We start from the raw sequence: 18551 nt of genomic DNA on the forward strand, positions 1-18551 counted from the left end.
GCAGCCCTTGTGGTGTAGAGACACCCCCACAGGAAAGGAGGGAGTTCCAGGAATTTGACCCAGTAACAGTGAAGGATTGGTGACATAGTTCCAAGTCAGGATTGACGAGTCATTTGGAAAGGAACCTGCAGCTGGTGGTGTTCCCCTGCAGCTGCTGCCCTTGGCTTTCTAGGTGGTAGAGGTCACAGGTTGAGAAGGTCATAACCTCTTCCAACTGTCACACAAAGGAACAGAGCCAATTATCTATGTTCAAATTCAATTTCTTTGAGGTTTCAGGGGAGACAGTCATTTGGACCTTTTTCCTACCCCACATTAAGCCAACTGTATCCATCTAAAAGTTAGTCTGCCTCAGCATCCATAAGCTGAGTCCCAACCTAGGCTTCCAATCAGCAACTTGCAATACAGTCAGTCCCCATTTTGTGGGCTGGTCTCAATTTAATTGGCCTTGCAAATGATTAACTGAGGTACTGAATGACAATTCCTGGAACCTATAGCACAACAGAACCCCTTCCTTAATACTTCCACCCAGGAAAGTGCACTTTTTCCTCCCAATTTTCTCCATTCCACTCTTGAAGGTTAACCCCACAGTCACCAACTGACCTTTAGTTCCTAATTCTGGCAATCATTTTCATTCTCTGCTAAAGATCACCGGGACTTCACAACTAAAGCATAAAGGGAAAACATTTATTTATGATATCTGGAGCTTAAAATTCTTCCCAACTTCATAGCTACTTCCTACAATATCATATGTCTGTCATGTTTTTGTGTCAGTTGTGTTACATGTACATTTCCATGTCCACATTTAAGTGAAATCTCTGGCTCTCATGTGGGTGGTGTCTCTATCTCTGGAACAGGTGGCACTTGAATCCAGGTCTTCTCACTCAGACGAGTGTTGTAACTCCCTGAAAATGTTGATGAGAAAATATCTAAACCTGTCATGTAGGCGCTGGAGATGACCAATCAGCTTCTCAATCTTGTTCCACCATTCAGTTAGACCTTGACTAGTCTGCTTTGTATCCTTTACAGCCCCTGGCTAGTTTTGGGAGTAAATAAATAATTGTTTGAACAACAAGGTCACTGGAGACTTGCTTGTCTGTGATACTATTCAGCCTATTTACAGAGAGTCATGCCAATTAACCTTTGTTTAATATTTGTACTCAGTTGGTTACTCATTTTCTTTCTTGTGCTAAGATGAGGCAGTCTAACTTGTTCAGTTTAGTCATTTGAATTATAACATTGTTTTGACTGTGAAACACAACTGCAGAATTGTGAAAACAATCTGGATTGGATTAAATTTATTTTTTTTATTCTTGCAAAATACTTTTGCACTGAACCAAAATTTCAAAAAAGTTAAAAGCAATATAGTTCTTAGTAAATGCTGTTTCTGAAGTCTTTTAAGGATGTGCAGAGCAAGTTGCTCAGGTAAAGATATGATTATAAATTTTAAAAAAAGATTTTTAAGTATAGTGCAACAGTGTACCTTGAGTAATAGTTTAACTTTCTTTTGAACCTTGAACTTTCAGCAGCATCACTGAACTGGCATTGCATAAGTTGGATCAACCCTTGTTGGCCATCCTTCACCTTTTTGATTTTGATGTTTGCACAGAATTAGATTTAGATCGTCACTGTCAGGCAACTTCTCCCTTTCCCTCCCCTCACTGAAGTCCTGGTTCTTATTATTTCTTGCATAGGTTTTGCAAGAGTTCTGCACAATCCCCGGAGCTGGTGGAAGAACACATCCACATGAACACCTCCAGTTGTACTCCGCTTGAGTCCAGAACCAGGGAGCACTATTTTCAAATTAGGGGTCACCCTTTCTGGATCAAGTTGAGGAGACTTTTTTTTAATGCTGAGGGTCCCACAACTTTGGGACTTTCCACCTCCGAAGGTGTTGGAGTTAAGGAGGTTATTAAATAGGTTTTAAGACAGTCTATTATAAAGAATTTGATAATAGGACACTTAAAAATATAAACACTGTATTAAGTCAACATATAATCATGAAAGGGAAATCATCTTCCACAAGCTTAGAGTTTATTGAGGATATACATATTGTAGAATAAATGAGGGTAACAAGTGGATGTGATGTACTTTGATTTTCAGAGGCTTTCTATAAAGTCCCACTGAACAGGTCATTGTGCAAAATTAAAGCTTACAGCATTGAGCATGACATACTGGTGACGGGAAACACTGTAGAAATAAATGGCTGTTCAGAGTGGAACGCAGGTCAGTGGGTTTCATAGGACCTTGTGTCACTTGGATGAGGGAATCAAATGTAACATTTCCAAGTTTCCTAACAACTCAAAACTATTTTGAGTGGTAAGGAAGATGTAAAGAGGCTTCAAGACAAGTTGAGTGAGAGAGAGAGAATAGCTGGCAAGTGCAGGATATTGTGGATAAGTGTGAAGCTTTCCACTTCTATAGGAAAAACAGATTGAATAGGAACAATTTAGAGGGATATGGGTCAAATGCAGGCAAGTGAGATTTGTTTAGTTTGGGAAACCTGGCCAGCATGTACAGGTTGGACAAAAGAGTGTGTTTCCATGCTGTGTAATCCATGACTCTAAGACATTTGTACTGTGCTTTAACAAGTATCCAACCTTGGTTTAGGTGTGGATGTTAATTAGTAAGACCTTACTTTTTCATCCTTTAAAATGTATTTTTGAATTTTTGTCAACAGCAGGGACAAAGATTTACTTGATGTTTCTGGTTATTATATCTGTTTTAGTTGTGCAACTTTATTTAATTATCTGTTATAGAACATAGTTAAGTATGAATTACAGAAGTATTGAATCTGAGTTATAACATCTTAATCGCCCTTCTCTTCTTCAAAGGAGTAATGACCTTTTTTTCCAATATGTAGTTCCTTCATATTTCTTGGAACTTGACTCAACTCCTAGTCATGACTTACCTTTTACTTGGCTCTATTGTTAATTTATATTTTGACAACACAATTTCCTTTGATATGAAATGGAACTCCTGTGTCACTATAGCTAAAGCCATGCGCAAATTGCTAGCTCAGTTAAATTTCAAACATTTTATCAAAAAACTTAGTTTCTCCTCAGCAAGGTCTCAATTTTTAAAAAGCACAACTTTGTTTTCAAACTAATCTTTGACCTTGCCCCTCCCTGATACTGTAATCTCCTCTAATCTCACCAAACTCTATTCTCCACTAAACCTGGCATCTTGTGCATCTTCATAAATCATTCCATCGTTGATAGTCATGCCTTTGGCTTGAATTCCTCACTAAACCTTTCTGCTACTCCACCCTTTAAGACAGTCGTCGAAATGTAAGACTTTAACCAAGTTTATGGCCATCTTCCCTAACAAGGCTGGGTGTCAGATTGTGCTTTATAACATTCCTGCAAAGTGTCTTTCATCATTTTACCTCACTAGAGGCACTAGATAACTGCAAGTTGTTGTGATTAGTTAAAAATAGCCTGTCAGCACAAACTCTGTACAAGATCTCACATGAGGCACTATAGTCCAGTAGCAAGTGCTGCTTTCGAGAAATGAGAAAGATAATATTCAGATCTACTCATGTTAGTAAAGATAGAGCTTTTTTATAAAATCTAGCATTGGAGAGCACCTTAGCTAGGCATTTTTTGATTCCAATTATTTCTTCCTGAATTTTCTTGCAAATGCATATTTAAAGATTCATTTTTTCCTCAGAGTGCTGAAATTCATAATAAGTTGCATGTTGCATTTTTATCTGCTGAAAGGCATTTGATTTCCAGATAACTTTGATCGCACCTGATGTACCTTCTTGTACTATAATTACCTTGTCCGTGCAATCCATTTTGGTCACTTCAGTGTAACGTGAAGGACCGTCTTAATTGATTCTCACAATCCAACATGTATACCTTTTATGGGCAGATGTCAATTTTAAACAGATATCTTTTTGAATAGAGATTGCAGCCTACAACTAGGACCGGGAAGCACTTTTGGAAAATTTATCCAAGTAGAGATTGGGACTTGGGAGCACAAAAATAGTGAACACAAAAATAGAATTTCAAGCTATATGCGTCAGCTGAGCATCAGCACCTGCCAGTCCCAGGTGCCTTTCCTAAATGGAGTGAAACTTGTCAGGTTGGGAGCATGAGTGAAAGAAATTCCCACTGGGACATGAGCCAGAAAAGTTTCAGGGCTGCGGTGTCTTGAATGAAAAAGGTAAGCCTGTGGAAAGAAATGCAGCTCTGTTAAAGGAAGAGTTTAACATTTTGCACAACGATGGACTTGTTCCTTACATTAAGAGAAAAACCATTCAATTAGGAGAGTGAAAACAGTCAGAGCTGATTATTACTTTGCCTTTGATGAGGTCCCCAGAAACACATAATCAAATTCCTTTTAAGTCAGAGCTTTTTCAAGAAGTTGGAAGCTGTTTGTGCAATTAGTTGATGAAGTACTGTTACGGACTGGAGACAGCACTCTGTTTGAGCCCCTGCTGGATTCTTATACTCAGCAATTCATGCCAGAGTCTGAGTTGAATATAGACAATTGCAACTACCTGGAAACACTGTAGTTGGCCTATTCACATTTCAAGAATTGAACTTCTTTGTGGTTTAGTTGTGTGCGTGTGTGTTTTGAAGTAATTTGTTGACATCCCCAAGATCCAACTTTGCACAAAAACTGCAGGCACAGAACTTGTTGCAGCAAGATATTGCACTTATTATGGGCCTCAATCTTTGAAGCAAACACTTTAAGCAAATTTAAAGGAAAGTGGAGCTGCCCGTATTTGCTTCCCCATCACCCAGTGGCCCCTGTTAAGAAGCTTTAACTGCTAGAGTACTGAGTCTAATTTGGGAAAATAGTAGTACACTGCCTGTCACCACCTTTCCTAAGTGTTAAAAAAGCAAAATATTGAAAGGCTTACTGTAGTAATTTGCTTCAAAACAATGGGATGGAATAAACTATTTCACAGTTTTATCTTAAGGAGTGTTTCAGAGGCTGTGAAAGGGAGTGAATTTTTGCTATGCTTTGGACTAATTGGAAACTTCTAGAACCTCAACTCCAATGCCACTGTGTATGCCTCTCCAATTAAGATGCCTAACAATGGCTTATTTTAACGCATAGGTTGTAGCAACCAGCAAGCCTTTTTTAATATCTTGAGCAATGATAAGGAAACTGCAATTTGGCCCTTCAGCCTTAGCAACCCCAAGAACAAAGAGCAGACACCTTGTTTCTATTTATGCTCTTATTTGTCTCTTTTTATTTTGTTTGAATTTCTTGAATCAATTTCTTGAACTACAAAATCTACTGGTTTCAAGGCTACAGGCTCAATGTTCCTGATCTTGCTGCCTATTATTGTACGGTTTGATAGAATTGCCAGAGATGATGATCAGCTCATCCTTTCCTGAACTAGCCCTTGATTAGATACAGTATAATGTTGGTACATGTCCTTTTCAAAAGGGAATTTACAAGAGGTGAGCAACTGCAAAGGCAGGAAGCTTGACATTTACTTACATCATTCAACCTTGTGTAAACCCCACAAGGCATATTATTAAAACAGACTATTAAAACATCCTAGAGATCCAGCAGTAAATTTCCTGAGCTCAGTAAGTGAAATGCATAACTCAAATCATAAGAAAGATTGGTTATTTTCTTGAAGGGTTGCTGTCCTGTTGTGGATAAAGCCATGGGGTATAAAGATTATTTGGTGAAGTGGATTTTTGCATTGAATACAAGAAAAGTATCGGGAGAATTATAGATTGAATTTCTCCAACACTTTCTTTCCTCTCCTCCTGCAATCTAACTCCTGCTGTGCCCTGTCATATGTTCTGCGCACTATGACCTCCACCCTTATCAGCCTTCACTGACTTTTCACTCCCAAATAAATGCTGCCAGAATCCTCCTGCTAGCTGTCTGAATCTCTGTGAATCTTCATCAAAATTTGAATGTGTCACATTCCTCTCTTTGCTCCACCGTTGCATCCAATGTACTAGCACTAATCTTATCCACCTTAATACATTATCCCCACTCTCAAAAACAGCATTAAAATGTAACTATTGACCACACCTTTAGTCACCTGACTCTTATCTGTTCATTTTCTAAGTGCTTATTAGCTGTTCCCTCTGTCTTTGAGAAGCATTGAGGAATATTTACAGGTACAATTTGTTGTCATACCAAGGAAAAATGAATATCATATTGTACCAATGGAATGTAATTTTAAGAGTTAGTGTAGGCCGTTTATTTAGTCTTTCATGCCTGCCCTGTCAAAATCATCATTGACCATCTCACATTGTCGAGCTGAAAATGTGTTGCTGGAAAAGCGCAACAGGTCAGGCAGCATCCAAGGAACAGGAAATTTGACGTTTCGGGCATAAGCCCTTCATCAGGAAAGGCTTACGCCCGAAACATCAAATTTCCTGTTCCTTGGATGCTGCCTGACCTGCTGCGCTTTTCCAGCAACACATTTTCAGCTCTGATCTCCAGCATCTGCAGTCCTCACTTTCTCCATCTCACATTGTCCCCATAATTCTAAATTCCATTAATGTCCCAATGTCTTCAATGTGCTCAACAATTGAAATCGACTGACCCTAGAGGTAGAGAATTTCAAAGATTCAACCTTCTGAATGAAGAAATGTCTTTCCATCGCAATCCTAAAGGGCCAATCCCTTAATCTGTGATTGTGAGCCCAAAGGTTCCCCAAATATTTACAGTGAATTGTGGGTCTGTAGGACAGTATAGGGGAGATCAAATCCAATAAATTGAGTTAAAACTATGTTCTTGTTTCCTTTTTCCTTGCAGCATGGGTAGGTGCAGTCTCAATGGGAATGATTTTCTTTTGTTCTCCGGTAGTCAGTATTTTCACTGACTGGTTTGGATGCAGGAAGACGGCAATGGGTGGTGCAGCGACGGCTTTTATTGGACTGCTTTCCAGCTCCTTCACAAAGTAAGAGTGGATTTCTGTCTTAATGCATACTCCACATACACATGTGCTCTTAAAATTAGTAACATTTATTAAAGTTTAATTTTGAAATATGAAACTGTCTCTCTGTGAAAGTTGATTGAGACCTGGTCAACTGCTTTGATACCTGGATGCATGACGGCACCCTACAAAAGACCTGGATGTTACTGGAAACATCAGGATTGGCAGAGTGGAATTGTTTTCTCTCTGACCTTTATCCTTTGCTGCGCTGTCACTGATCTACTGCATTTCATCATACGTTATCCAATCCAATTCCGCTCCGATCAAGATTTGTATCTGAATGCCAACCCTAGTTTTCAGTGTTTTGTGTTTAGTTGATATAAATTCATGCATACTTTTTGACGTATCATGTCTTTTGCTGATTTCTATGCCATTTGTCATTCATGGACCACCCACAGCTTGCAATAGTCACACTCTTAAGACCAGCTACCAAGGACTGCATTAATGTAACCTGGAAAGATTTATAAAGTTTTCATCTGTGTTAATGCTACCCAACTGTATTATATTGAGATTATTTGCTCAACTAATGCAGGAGGGTTAGGCACACAAGCCCATTTTCCCCCCTATTTTGTGTTCCCAAGTAATGATGCTCCAGTGTTCTTTTTCAGATACCAAGATGAACAGTGCAATAGCAGTGATTACAACTTCTTCCCACTAATATCAAACAAATTTCTAGTGTGTGGAATTGGTGTTGACAGAGTAGTGTGAATGAAGAAGTGGTTAACAGCCAGAAAGAAGAGAATAGGAAAGAGCACATCATTCTTAGGATATCACTAGTGAGATACCACAAGAGTCAATGCTGAGGCCAAAGCTGTTGATTATTTATTATAAACTATTTGAATGCAGGAATCAATTGTAATAGTTCCACATTTACAGATGACACAATGCTTGGTCAGAATGTATATTATGAAGAAGATCCAAGGAGGTTTCAAGCAAATTTGGACAGGCAATGTGATTGGGCAAGAACACAGCAGCTGTGTATAAGTGTGAAGTTATCCATGTTTAGATTACTTACAGTGTGGAAACAGGCCCTTCGGCCCAACATGTCCACACCGACCCGCCGAAGCGCAACCCACCCATACCCCTACATTTACCCCTTACCTAACGCTACGGGCAATTTAGCATGGCCAATTCACCTGACCCGCACATCTTTGGACTGTGGGAGGAAACCGGAGCACCCGGAGGAAACCCAAGCAGACACGGGGAGAACGTGCAAACTCTACACACAGTCAGTCGCCTGAGTCAGGAATTGAACCCGGGTCTCAGGTGCTGTGAGGCAGCAGTGCTAACCACTGTGCCACCGTGCCGCCCACAAACACTTTGGTAGAAAAAGATAGAAGGACAAAATATTTCTTAAATGGTGGGGGATTAGGAAGTATGATATCTAAAGGGTTCTTAGTGTCCTTGTTTATGAGCCATTTGAAAGTTTGCAAGCAGGTGCAACAGTCATAAGGAAGGCAATAATATATTGACCTCCATCACAAAGAGATTGATTTGACTACAGAAGTAAAGATCTGAAACAAAAACAGGAAGTGCTGAAGAAACTCAGCAGGTCTGGCAGAATCTGTTGAGAGGAAATAAATAGAGTTAATGTTTTGGGTCCACTGGACAGAGCAGATGTTGGGAAGATGTTTCCATTGGTAAGAGAGACTAGGACTCGAGGGCACAACCTTAGAGCAAGGGGAAGACCTTTTAGGATGGAGATAAGGAGAAACTTCTTCAGCCAGAAGGTGGTGAATCTATGGGATTCACTACCACAGAAGACTGTGGAAGCCAGGTCATTGAGTATATTGAAGACTGGAGGAGAAAGTGAGGTCTGCAGATGCTGGAGTATCAGAGCTGAAAATGTGTTGCTGGAAAAGCGCAGCAGGTCAGGCAGCATTCCAGATGAAGGGCTTATGCCCGAAATGTCAAATTTCCTGTTCCTTGGATAGGTTCTTGAGTATCAAGGGTTACAGGGAGAAAGCGGAAAATGGGGTTGAGAAACTTATCGGCCATGATTGAATGACAGAGCGGACTTGATAGCTGAATGGCCTAATTTCTGCTCCTATGTCTGATGGTCTTGTGATCCTTTATCAAAACTTATGCTGATGATGGAATAGGAGTGGGGAGAAGTGAGTTGAATAATTGGAGATGGACCTCAAAGAGGAAGAGGAAAAGAAAGGTCAAAGAGATTGTCGATGATAAGCTGAGAGAGAGAGAGATACAGGGTCACTAGACTCAGAATGTTAATTGTTGTTTTTCTCTTCATGGATGCTGCCAGACCTCCTGAGTTTCTCCAGCAATTTCAGTTTTAGTTTCAATGTCCATGATACCTTCTGTGAGTACAGAAGTAAAGATGTCATGCTGTAATTGTGTAACACGTCTTGGTGAGATTGCACCTGGCCACCTTATCTAAGGTAGAATATTCAGTGCTCATCATAGAGAGATTGCAACAGAAGTTCACCACACTAATTGCTAGGATGGCGGGATGCTTCATGTGGAGAAATTGAGGAAATATGGTCTGTAAGTTTGAAGAATGAGGTATGACCTCATTGAGATTTACAGAAATGTTAGAGGGCATGACAGGATGGACATAGATAGGATGTTTCCCTGGGCTGGGAACACGGGGCTGTATTTTCACAAACACTGAATGATTCAAATAATAAGTCAGTTGGGAAAATACAGTGAGATCGGAAAATTTAGATTTTAGATTTTTCTTGAGAAAAAGAGTCCAGTTTTCCACCTAAAGTTTGAATGGCTGAACAAGAATCTCATTTGTGAGCAAAAGTGAACAGTTTTGCATGCATTAACATCCCATTAGGACTCTCACTTTACTCAGCTGTAATTTCCTATTTTCCCATGCAGCTGAGAGGAAGTAAATGGTCACAATCCCCCAAAGTCAGAGTGGGTACCTGGAGGCTTCACTGACAGCTTACTCCTCTGGGCCTCCATCTTGGACGGTCTGCAACATCTTGAGGCACATCCACAGAGGTTGGCATTGTACATGCATAAGCCTCACCACATCTTCCTGGCAAATCTCCAATACATTTGGAGTACAGTTATCCACTTGTGTGCAACACTTTGGAGTGCAGCAACACCATACTTTCAATACCAAAGCAGCTATTTTGTGTACGGGGATAGGCACCTAATTCATATATCAGAGCAGGCTGTAGCTCAGGATTAAATAAAAATCAAGAGAACTGCGGGCGCTGTAAATCAGAAGTTGCTGGTAAAGCTCAGCATATCTGCCAGCATCCGGGAAGGTTCTGAGGAAGGGTCACTGGTTAACTTTGACTTCTCTTCACAGACACTGCCAGACCTGCTGAACTTTTCCAGCAACTTCTGTTTTTGTAGCTCAGGCTGTTTGCTCGCTTTCTTAATACTCACTCACTTTGCACCTACTTTACACATCATCTCTGCCTTTCCTTGCAATGCCATTTTGCATTTTATCACCTCATTCAGAATGTAAAGTCTCACAGTACTTCTGTCTTGCCTTGTCTTAAGCACAGATATAGAAGCCAGGCAGGATATCATGATTTTGTTCAGTCAAGTGGTGAACATGTTGCTGTACAGCAATGTGTTACATCAATCTCATACTTACAGTATGTGCCAGCAGCTAACGTGACAAACCCTGAATATGATTACGTCTCAAGGTCTAAGAGGATTGGTCCCTGGTCAAGTCAAGGGCAACTGTTGTCAGTAAGGGGGGGAGGTCCCACCACAGTACGTCAAGGGCAGCATCTGATCTCAGTCCAGGGGCTTTGGACACGTGAATTGGCTGCTTAGGGCAGACAGGCTCAGGGGTTCGATAGATTGCTGTCTGGGAAGTGGGTCATGGTCAGTTATGCACGCCCAGTGCAGTCAGTCAATGGATTAGCAGTATTTCAGTCAGGGGTCCAGTCACTCACTTACCCTTTGGTCAGGGTGGGTCACAGAGGTACTGGGTCAATTCTGGGGGTCTGCTGACTGGAAATCAAGAGCGCTTATCGGGGGCAGGGGCGTTGCACTGATAGGGAAGCCAATTATAGGGAGTGGAGGCAGCATGTTAGGACACGGGGGGGGTCAATAATTCTGAAAGGAGGTAAATCAACATGAAAGAATGGGAGAAGGTTTCATGGTGTAGTGGTAGTGTCCCTACCTTTGGGCCAGAATGCCGGGGTTCAGGTAAAACCTGCTCTGGAAGTATGTCACAACATCCAGTAAAGTTAATTAAAACAGCTATAAGGGTGATAGTGCAGTGGAGGACATGGGTTACTATGGGAGGGGGCATTATCGGTGGTCACCAGTACCTTTGTTACAACTGGAGAACATTGCCTCACTATGGTTGGCATGGCTAAGCTGCAGGACTGGAGATCAGGGAGTAATGGTGGGAGATGAAGGTGTAAATGAAAGAGCTGGGGGAGGAAGGCGTGGATGGTCAGAACTGATGGAAGTACAGAGAGAGAGAGAATGCAAGGATGGAAGGGACATGAAGATTTGGAAGGCCCCTGGGTTACCCAGCTGAGCCTGAGACACTCTCTCTGCCCAGCATGACCTGCACTCCTCATGGGAATTATGAAATTGCAATGGAAATGGAAAATGGCTACGGCCCACCCAGAATGATCAATTTTTTTTAATGTCTGAGAGAGTGTCTTGTGAACAATGTGAGGTCCTTCAAGGGGCAGTTGCAATAATCAAACAATTTCACAGCATGGGGAAAGATAACTGTAATTATAGTAACCTGCATGTGAAGCACACACAGTGAACAATACAATTCCTGGCCAAAGCAATCTTGACCATCTCTGTGGTCATTACAAATTGATGATAGTCATTTCTGTGAAGCAGAGATAAACACGTGACCTTAAAAGTCTCACCTGCAGGCCAGAATTCGCAAAGACAAGATCTCAAATTCCAAGATCTCAAATTCCGAGATCTCATAGGCTCCACAAGGGCAGAGAGCAGGTAACCTCTCGCCTTGAGTTGTAGGTATTGACGAGGAGAAAGTGAGGTCAGCAGATGCTGGAGATCAGTTGTGGGAAACACCGTGGAACATGCAGGTCTGAGACTCAAGTATATTAAGTTACAGAGGTAAAAACAATGACTGCAGATGCTGGAAACCCGATTCTGGATTAGTGGTGCTGGAAGAACACAGCAGTTCAGGCAGCATCCAAGGAGCAGCAATTTCACTGTTCCTTGGATGCTGCCTGAACTGCTGTGCTCTTCCAGCACCACTGATCCAGAATATATTAAGTTACAGCTTTAATGAAAATTATGTCTTTCAATGCCTGGGAACACACCAGGTAAAACAAATAAAGATAAAAATTGAAAGGGCTAAGGAATTGATGGTCAAGAAAGCTTTAAGTATTGAGACTTAAAACTAAGTGCAGGGCTTCTGCTCAGGAGATGGGTTGGGGCGGGGGGGAGGTGCCTTCAGTGCTTCAGACATGATTTCCAAGACTTTAGAAGTGATTTGTGTTTCCTTGGGGGTTTTTATTTACCATGATCTTCACCTCCCAGCAATCAGCCTTGACAACAACATGAGCGTATATCTTGAAGTTGTAATGAGAACTATGTGGAGCAGTTTCAGAAAGAGAAGCAGCTGTCTTCTCCTCAGGCACCTGTCACTCCACAACACAGTCAGGATAAGCACAGAGTATCAGCTCACAGGGAGTGATACCCAGAACACAAGATGCACAGACACCGGAATAGCAGCAGCTGTATCTCAGCAAGTTGGCAGCACGGTGGCACAGTGGTTAGCACTGCTGCCTCACAGCGCCTGAGACCCGGGTTCAATTCCCGACTCAGGCGACTGACTGTGTGTGGAGTTTGCACGTTCTCCCCATGTCTGCGTGGGTTTCCTCTGGGTGCTCCAGTTTCCTCCAACAGTCCAAAGATGTGCGGGTCAGGTGAATTGGCCATGCTAAATTGCCCGTAGTGTTAGGTAAGGGGTAAATGTAGGGGTATGGGTGGGTTGCACTTCGGCGGGTCGGTGTGGACTTGTTGGGCCAAAGGGCCTGTTTCCACACTGTAAGTAATCTAATCTAAAAAAAAAGTTCTGACTTTCTTAACTGGCCATTCCTGATGGTTGTTGCCATGGTCTGCTTCCGGTTGGATCAGGGGATGGGCACACATTTAGTGTGTTGGCCAAGGTCACTGTAAACTTATCTTCTTTAGCTCGATTTCCTTCTATGGATCTGCTGGTGATGTATGACAAAGGTTGCACTCTGACCCATTCAGTGTCCTTGTAAGTAGTGGAGTTGAAACAGACAGTAGTAGGTTATCCTCGTCCATGCCTGATCTACTCAGATGTAAGACCCTGACTGAGTTAAAGGGTCCCTGGTGAACATATTACTGAATATTCCAAGGTCCTGATGCTCTGCTAGCCTTCCCATTGAGAATCTTGCCATGTCACTTGTGAGAAGCATAAAGGATGGCATCAGGCTGCCTTCGCTGCCTAATTCTGCTATTGCTCTCGTCACTCAGACCCTGGGAAGGTTCTGCTTGTTGTTACGTTGTTACAATAAGAAGGATCTCGATGTTAGGCCTTACGCCTTCAAGATCCTTGTCTATTCTTCCCTCAAGCCTGTACGAGATTATCAGGGTGGGTAGTGCTTGAGGTACTCCTCAGTATTAACCCTTTCACCCAGCTATGAGCTGGTTGGAAAGTTCAAGTTCACCTTTGTAGATTTTGATAGGTAAAGTGTAGAGATGATCTGTCCATTTGTGGGGCAAATCCAAAACTAGTTGCCACAAAAATATGTGAGTCACGAACAAATCTAATAAGAAATTAATGAAAAATTGCTTTACCCAGGCTGTTCATTATGGAATTGATACATTTAAGGGGGAAACTAGATAAACATTTGGCTGATAAGATTAAGCAAAGTAACATGTAGGGTCTAAATACCTGTGTAGGCTGGCTTGAATGAGCAGCTTGTTTCTGTGATGCATATTCTCTGTTAAGCGTGATGATACCACCTCATAAAATTTAGCAAACAGTCCCAAAAAGATATCAAAGAATTAGGAGCAGAATATGAGAGAGTAGAAATATGTTTTGTTTTTTTTTAAAAAATGCTTTGGCTATTCCAAATTCTGTTTAATTGCAAGTCTTTTGGTCCATTGTCTGACAGCATTTCTTTTTACTTTCCCCATCTAAATGTTTGACAGAAACAAGCCTCCCTAGACAGGCAAGAACCTTTGTAAGTTTGCAGGTATGGCAACTGATCTCCCATTCGCTGCATTGAGCCAGTTAATTAACGAAAGGAATTCAATGTAACCAGAAAGAGTTTGTCAAATAGTCATTGTCTATCTTACAGAATACCGTGATGCAGGTTTAACGTAAAATACAATTACAACATTTAAAAGGCATTTGGAAAGGGTTAATACTGAGGAGTGCCTAAAACACTACCCACACTAATGACTAGTGGTTTTGGAGACTGAGGGAGAGAGCAAGGGAAGGAAGGTATTGCATGCAGTAGTGAGAGTAGCAGAGCTCTGGTGGGAGATGGGTGCTGTAGCTGGGATGGATTGAGTGTGATGTAGTGGAGAGAAAAGTGAGACACTTACCCTCGGCAGAGCAGAGGAAGTCATTAGCCTTTCTGTACTGTTGGTTATTCCTTCACACCTTGGAGAGGGCACAGACCAGGTGTGATCTCATATTCCAAGTCAGGATTAGAAGGGTGTGTGGGGCTGGGAAGTCCTCTCTGTAGCCTCTGACTTCTTTGAATTGATGTTTCTGTTCTATAACAGAACATAACTCAATACCAAAATCTTTTCTGTAATGACAAGCACTATCAAAAATGCTGAAACATACAACTAATTTGGAGGCCTTGTGTGCGAATATATTTTGGCTGGCAGATTTGGTAGCTGTTAAAGAATATTTTTTTTTCCTTTGTCCTATTCACATATGCCCGAATGTAGGAGTCCACCTGAGAACAATAGAGATGAGCATGAGAATCTGTTTTCGGTCACCAACAATAAACTGACAAGATGAGTTCATATGCTTCAGGACCTTGAATTCACATCATATTGAGGTTTAATGTTTGTAACATGTTCTATGGAATAACTAAGCCTATAAATACTCTAGAGGTATATTCTGTCACTGCAACTATTTATTATCTGTTGGCTACTTAATAAAACCCTTTGGTAGTTTATGGCCATATGTTCTGTTTATCCTATCACTGTCTGAAATTGAGAAAGTGGCATTATGCTAGATGTTTTGATCAGCAAACTCTGAAGTACAGTGACAAAGGATTACTGTCTGCCCCTTGGACTCACTGCACAGCAACCCCAATATTAGGCAGGTGTGAAGCCATGTTCATTTACAAGGAAGAAGAAACCAGTTAAAAGAAATGAGTCGTAAATGGTAGGAAAAGGCATGTTCAGAAATGAGAAAGGAAAAGGGAGGGAAATATTTTTAGGTTCAAGTAGAGTGTTCATGTTGTGTTTTTAAGTATTTTAACTTTGGCTGAACCCATGCATTATATTCTCCACAATACCCTGACTGATAGGATCTGTTGGCTGTGTTTTCGTTCATGAACTTGGCACCTAGATCATCAAAGGGGTCTCACCTTCCTCAAACGACAAAATTCTGGACATACTTCAACCACATTCCAGATACTGCTTTTGAATTTTAAGGAATTATTGGTGGGGAGAAGCTGTAGTCTCTGTCAAAGCAAAGAATATATTTTCTCAGGATTAGATGATGTATTGTGCTTTTCACCATAACAACAGGTCTAGTTCTGAGGCAATGCAGTGCAATATTACCAGAAATAGAACATCCCCCACTAAAACTGAATCTGTAAAATTGATCGATATCATTCCTACTATTTACCGCAACCTCTGAGACACACCTGCAATAGCAAGATAGGGGAGGATCAGACAGAAAAAAGTTCCATGCAGAACAAAGGGATTGCATCCATCACACATGGACAGGCATGGACTATCCACTACATTTACATATTCTAACCCCAGTTCCTTGGATGTGAGGATCTGAAATCTGAATACAGGCTGAAGTATCGAGTTGTAGTCAAGAATAACCATTTAACACATGCTCTGACTACCATAGGCAGCAATAAAATGGCTTCTTAATGCAAATAACATGACAAAATGGTTTATAGGCTGCAAATTAATAATTCTGCTTAAAGCTGCAAAAAATGGCTTTTAACAGTGTTAAAAGCTGAATTTTGACCATAGTCTGTCTCAACAAAGATTAGCAGACAATGCTTCCTTTACAGCATAGAAATGACTAGACTAGATAAGACATTATTAGTCATCCTAACTGACCTTGCAAGTGCAGGTGCAGAGATTAGGTTCGGGAGATCCGCAATTGGTCAATAAACACGAGCAATTCGCTCTGGTTCTGTAAGATTTCACACTTCATTCAGTCTCGTTCGGGCACAGGTTGTCCGGTAACACAGAAGTTAAACACTTTCATGTTCCTTGCAGAAACTGAGCACATGGCTTAAGACAAAGACATTTTTATACCTTTTTTGAGAGAAGTACAGGCCATCATTACAGAACACATTCAATTACCAATTAATTTTAATGAAATGACTTTATTGACAGCACTTTAGCCCAATGATATTTCTTGGGAACCAACCTTATTTCCAACATCCAGGTACTCCTATCTCGTGAACAGAGTTAAAGGCCATTTTATGCAGCTTTAAACAGAATTATCAATTTGCAGCCTAGAAGCCATTTTATCATGTTATTTGCATTAAGAAGCTATGTTATTGCTGCCTGTGTTAGTAAGGGCATGTATTAAATGGTTGTTCCTGACAACAACTAGTTACTTCAGCCTGTATTCAGGTTTCAGATCCTCACATGACCCTTTTAATTTTTGACAAGTGTTTTGATTTCTTGTCTGGTTCTTGCTTAACCATCCTGATTTAAAGTAGGATTTTAAAAGTTCATTCTCAGCTTGTGGGTGTCATTGGCAATTTTTGTCTGCCTGGAGAAGATGGTGGTGGAAATTCTCCTTGAAACACTACAGTCCTTATGGTAACTCAGATTAGATTAGGTTAATTTAAAGTACATTTAAAAGTCAAACATATCAGTGTCCTCTAACGAGAAGTTGAGTAGGTTCAACCTGTACTTATTGGAGTTGGGAAGAATGAGAGGTGACTGCGAATATAGGATCAGAGGGTATAATCTCAGAATAAGACAGAGATTAAGTGGAAATTCTTCTCTCAAAGAGTAGTGAATCTGTGGAATCTTTTATCTCAGAGGGCTGTCGAGTTTGGGTTGTTATGTGTTCAAGACTGAGGTAAACTGATTTTTAATCAGTAAGGGAATGTAGAGTTATGGGGAAAAGGCTTGAAAGTCTAGTTGAGGATTACTTGGAGTGACACAAAGTTAAAAATCACACAACACCAGTTTATAGTCCAACAGGCTTAATTGGAAGCACACTAGCTTTCGGAGCGCCGTGGGGTGACACGGCTTCATGGTCACTATCAACACTGATATTTTAATGGCAGAGTTTTATTTTAACATCAGAATTGAACCACTTGGTGTAAGTAAGACTGTTAAAACCCACTGGGCTTTGATTCACTGCTAACAATACACAAGAGAAATAAGAACACAACCACAAGGTGCCCAAAATCTCACAAAACAAACAATGCTATATAAACAGAGTTTTCGCACAACTCACTGTCCTTTTAAAAGGTACCACAATGACAGAAATCCAGAAAAGAGTCAATTTCAGCTCAAAGGGCAGATTCTCAGTTTGTATCTGAAAAGTATGTGCAAAATACTGAAATTAGCTGAACATGTCATCCAGTCAAATAGATCAACCATATAAACAAGCCTTTTAATCATAATTTGTATTCAAAATACATATTTTTATTTTGAAGTAAATTGTGTATTGCTGGCTTTTAACCTTTTACTTTGGAGAAAATATGCTGCTGGTGATGCATTTCACTCAAGATTGAGTATTTTCTGACCAAAGAGAGGAGGTCTGTGGCAGGCAAATCCTGTTCTGGTCTTGTTGGTGTTAAAAGTTCTCTTTGGTTTAGCTGAAAAGAGACAAGCACTAAAGTTTTTCATCACGCACTCACTGGGACAGATGCAGGAATACCAGATCACAACGGCAACTACAGTGTATAAAACAAAAGGGCTGATCAGTCGGCAAGTCTTGATCTGTGTGCAATGCCTCTGTGCTTGCAAAACTAAAAATGTAGGACCCAACTTCAGATATATTCCGTGATTGGACAGCACTTACAGCAACACTGTGGCTCATGTGCTTAGTACTGCTGCCCTACAGTACCGGGGACCTGGGTTCGATACCACCCTAGGGCGACTATCTGTGTGGAGTTTGCATGATCTTCCCATGTCTGTCCAGGTTTCCTTGAAGTGCTCTGGTTTCCTCCCACAGTCCAAAGACATGCAGGTTAGGTAGAGTGGCCATGCTAAGTTCTGGATTAATGGTGCTGGAAAAGCACAGCAGTTCAGGCAGCATCTGAGGATTTTACTGCTTCGCGGATGCTGCCTGAACTGCTGTGTTTTTCCAGCACCACTAATCCAGAATCTGGTTTCCAGCATCTGCAGTCATTGTTTTTACCTGGCCATGCTGTTTCCCATAGTGTCCAGGAATGTGTAGGATGTGTTGTATTGGACATGGGAAATGCAGGGTTACAAGGATAGGGGAATGGATCTAGGTGGAATCCTC

General features: G+C 41.1%; 1 protein-coding gene across 2 annotated transcripts in view; it reads left to right on the forward strand.

Annotated features, from left to right (window-relative positions):
- The window catches only part of LOC132820132 (monocarboxylate transporter 8-like), a 76363-nt gene that overhangs the window by 20468 nt on the left and 37344 nt on the right, over window positions 1-18551 (forward strand). For both annotated transcript variants that reach the window (XM_060832073.1, XM_060832072.1), the window contains exon 2: window positions 6745-6889. In XM_060832073.1, the coding sequence (XP_060688056.1) occupies window positions 6745-6889 (145 nt within the window). The remainder of the gene's footprint in view (window positions 1-6744; window positions 6890-18551) is intronic.

This window comes from Hemiscyllium ocellatum, chromosome 11 (assembly GCF_020745735.1).
Source record: "Hemiscyllium ocellatum isolate sHemOce1 chromosome 11, sHemOce1.pat.X.cur, whole genome shotgun sequence".
Classification (NCBI taxonomy): domain Eukaryota; kingdom Metazoa; phylum Chordata; class Chondrichthyes; order Orectolobiformes; family Hemiscylliidae; genus Hemiscyllium; species Hemiscyllium ocellatum.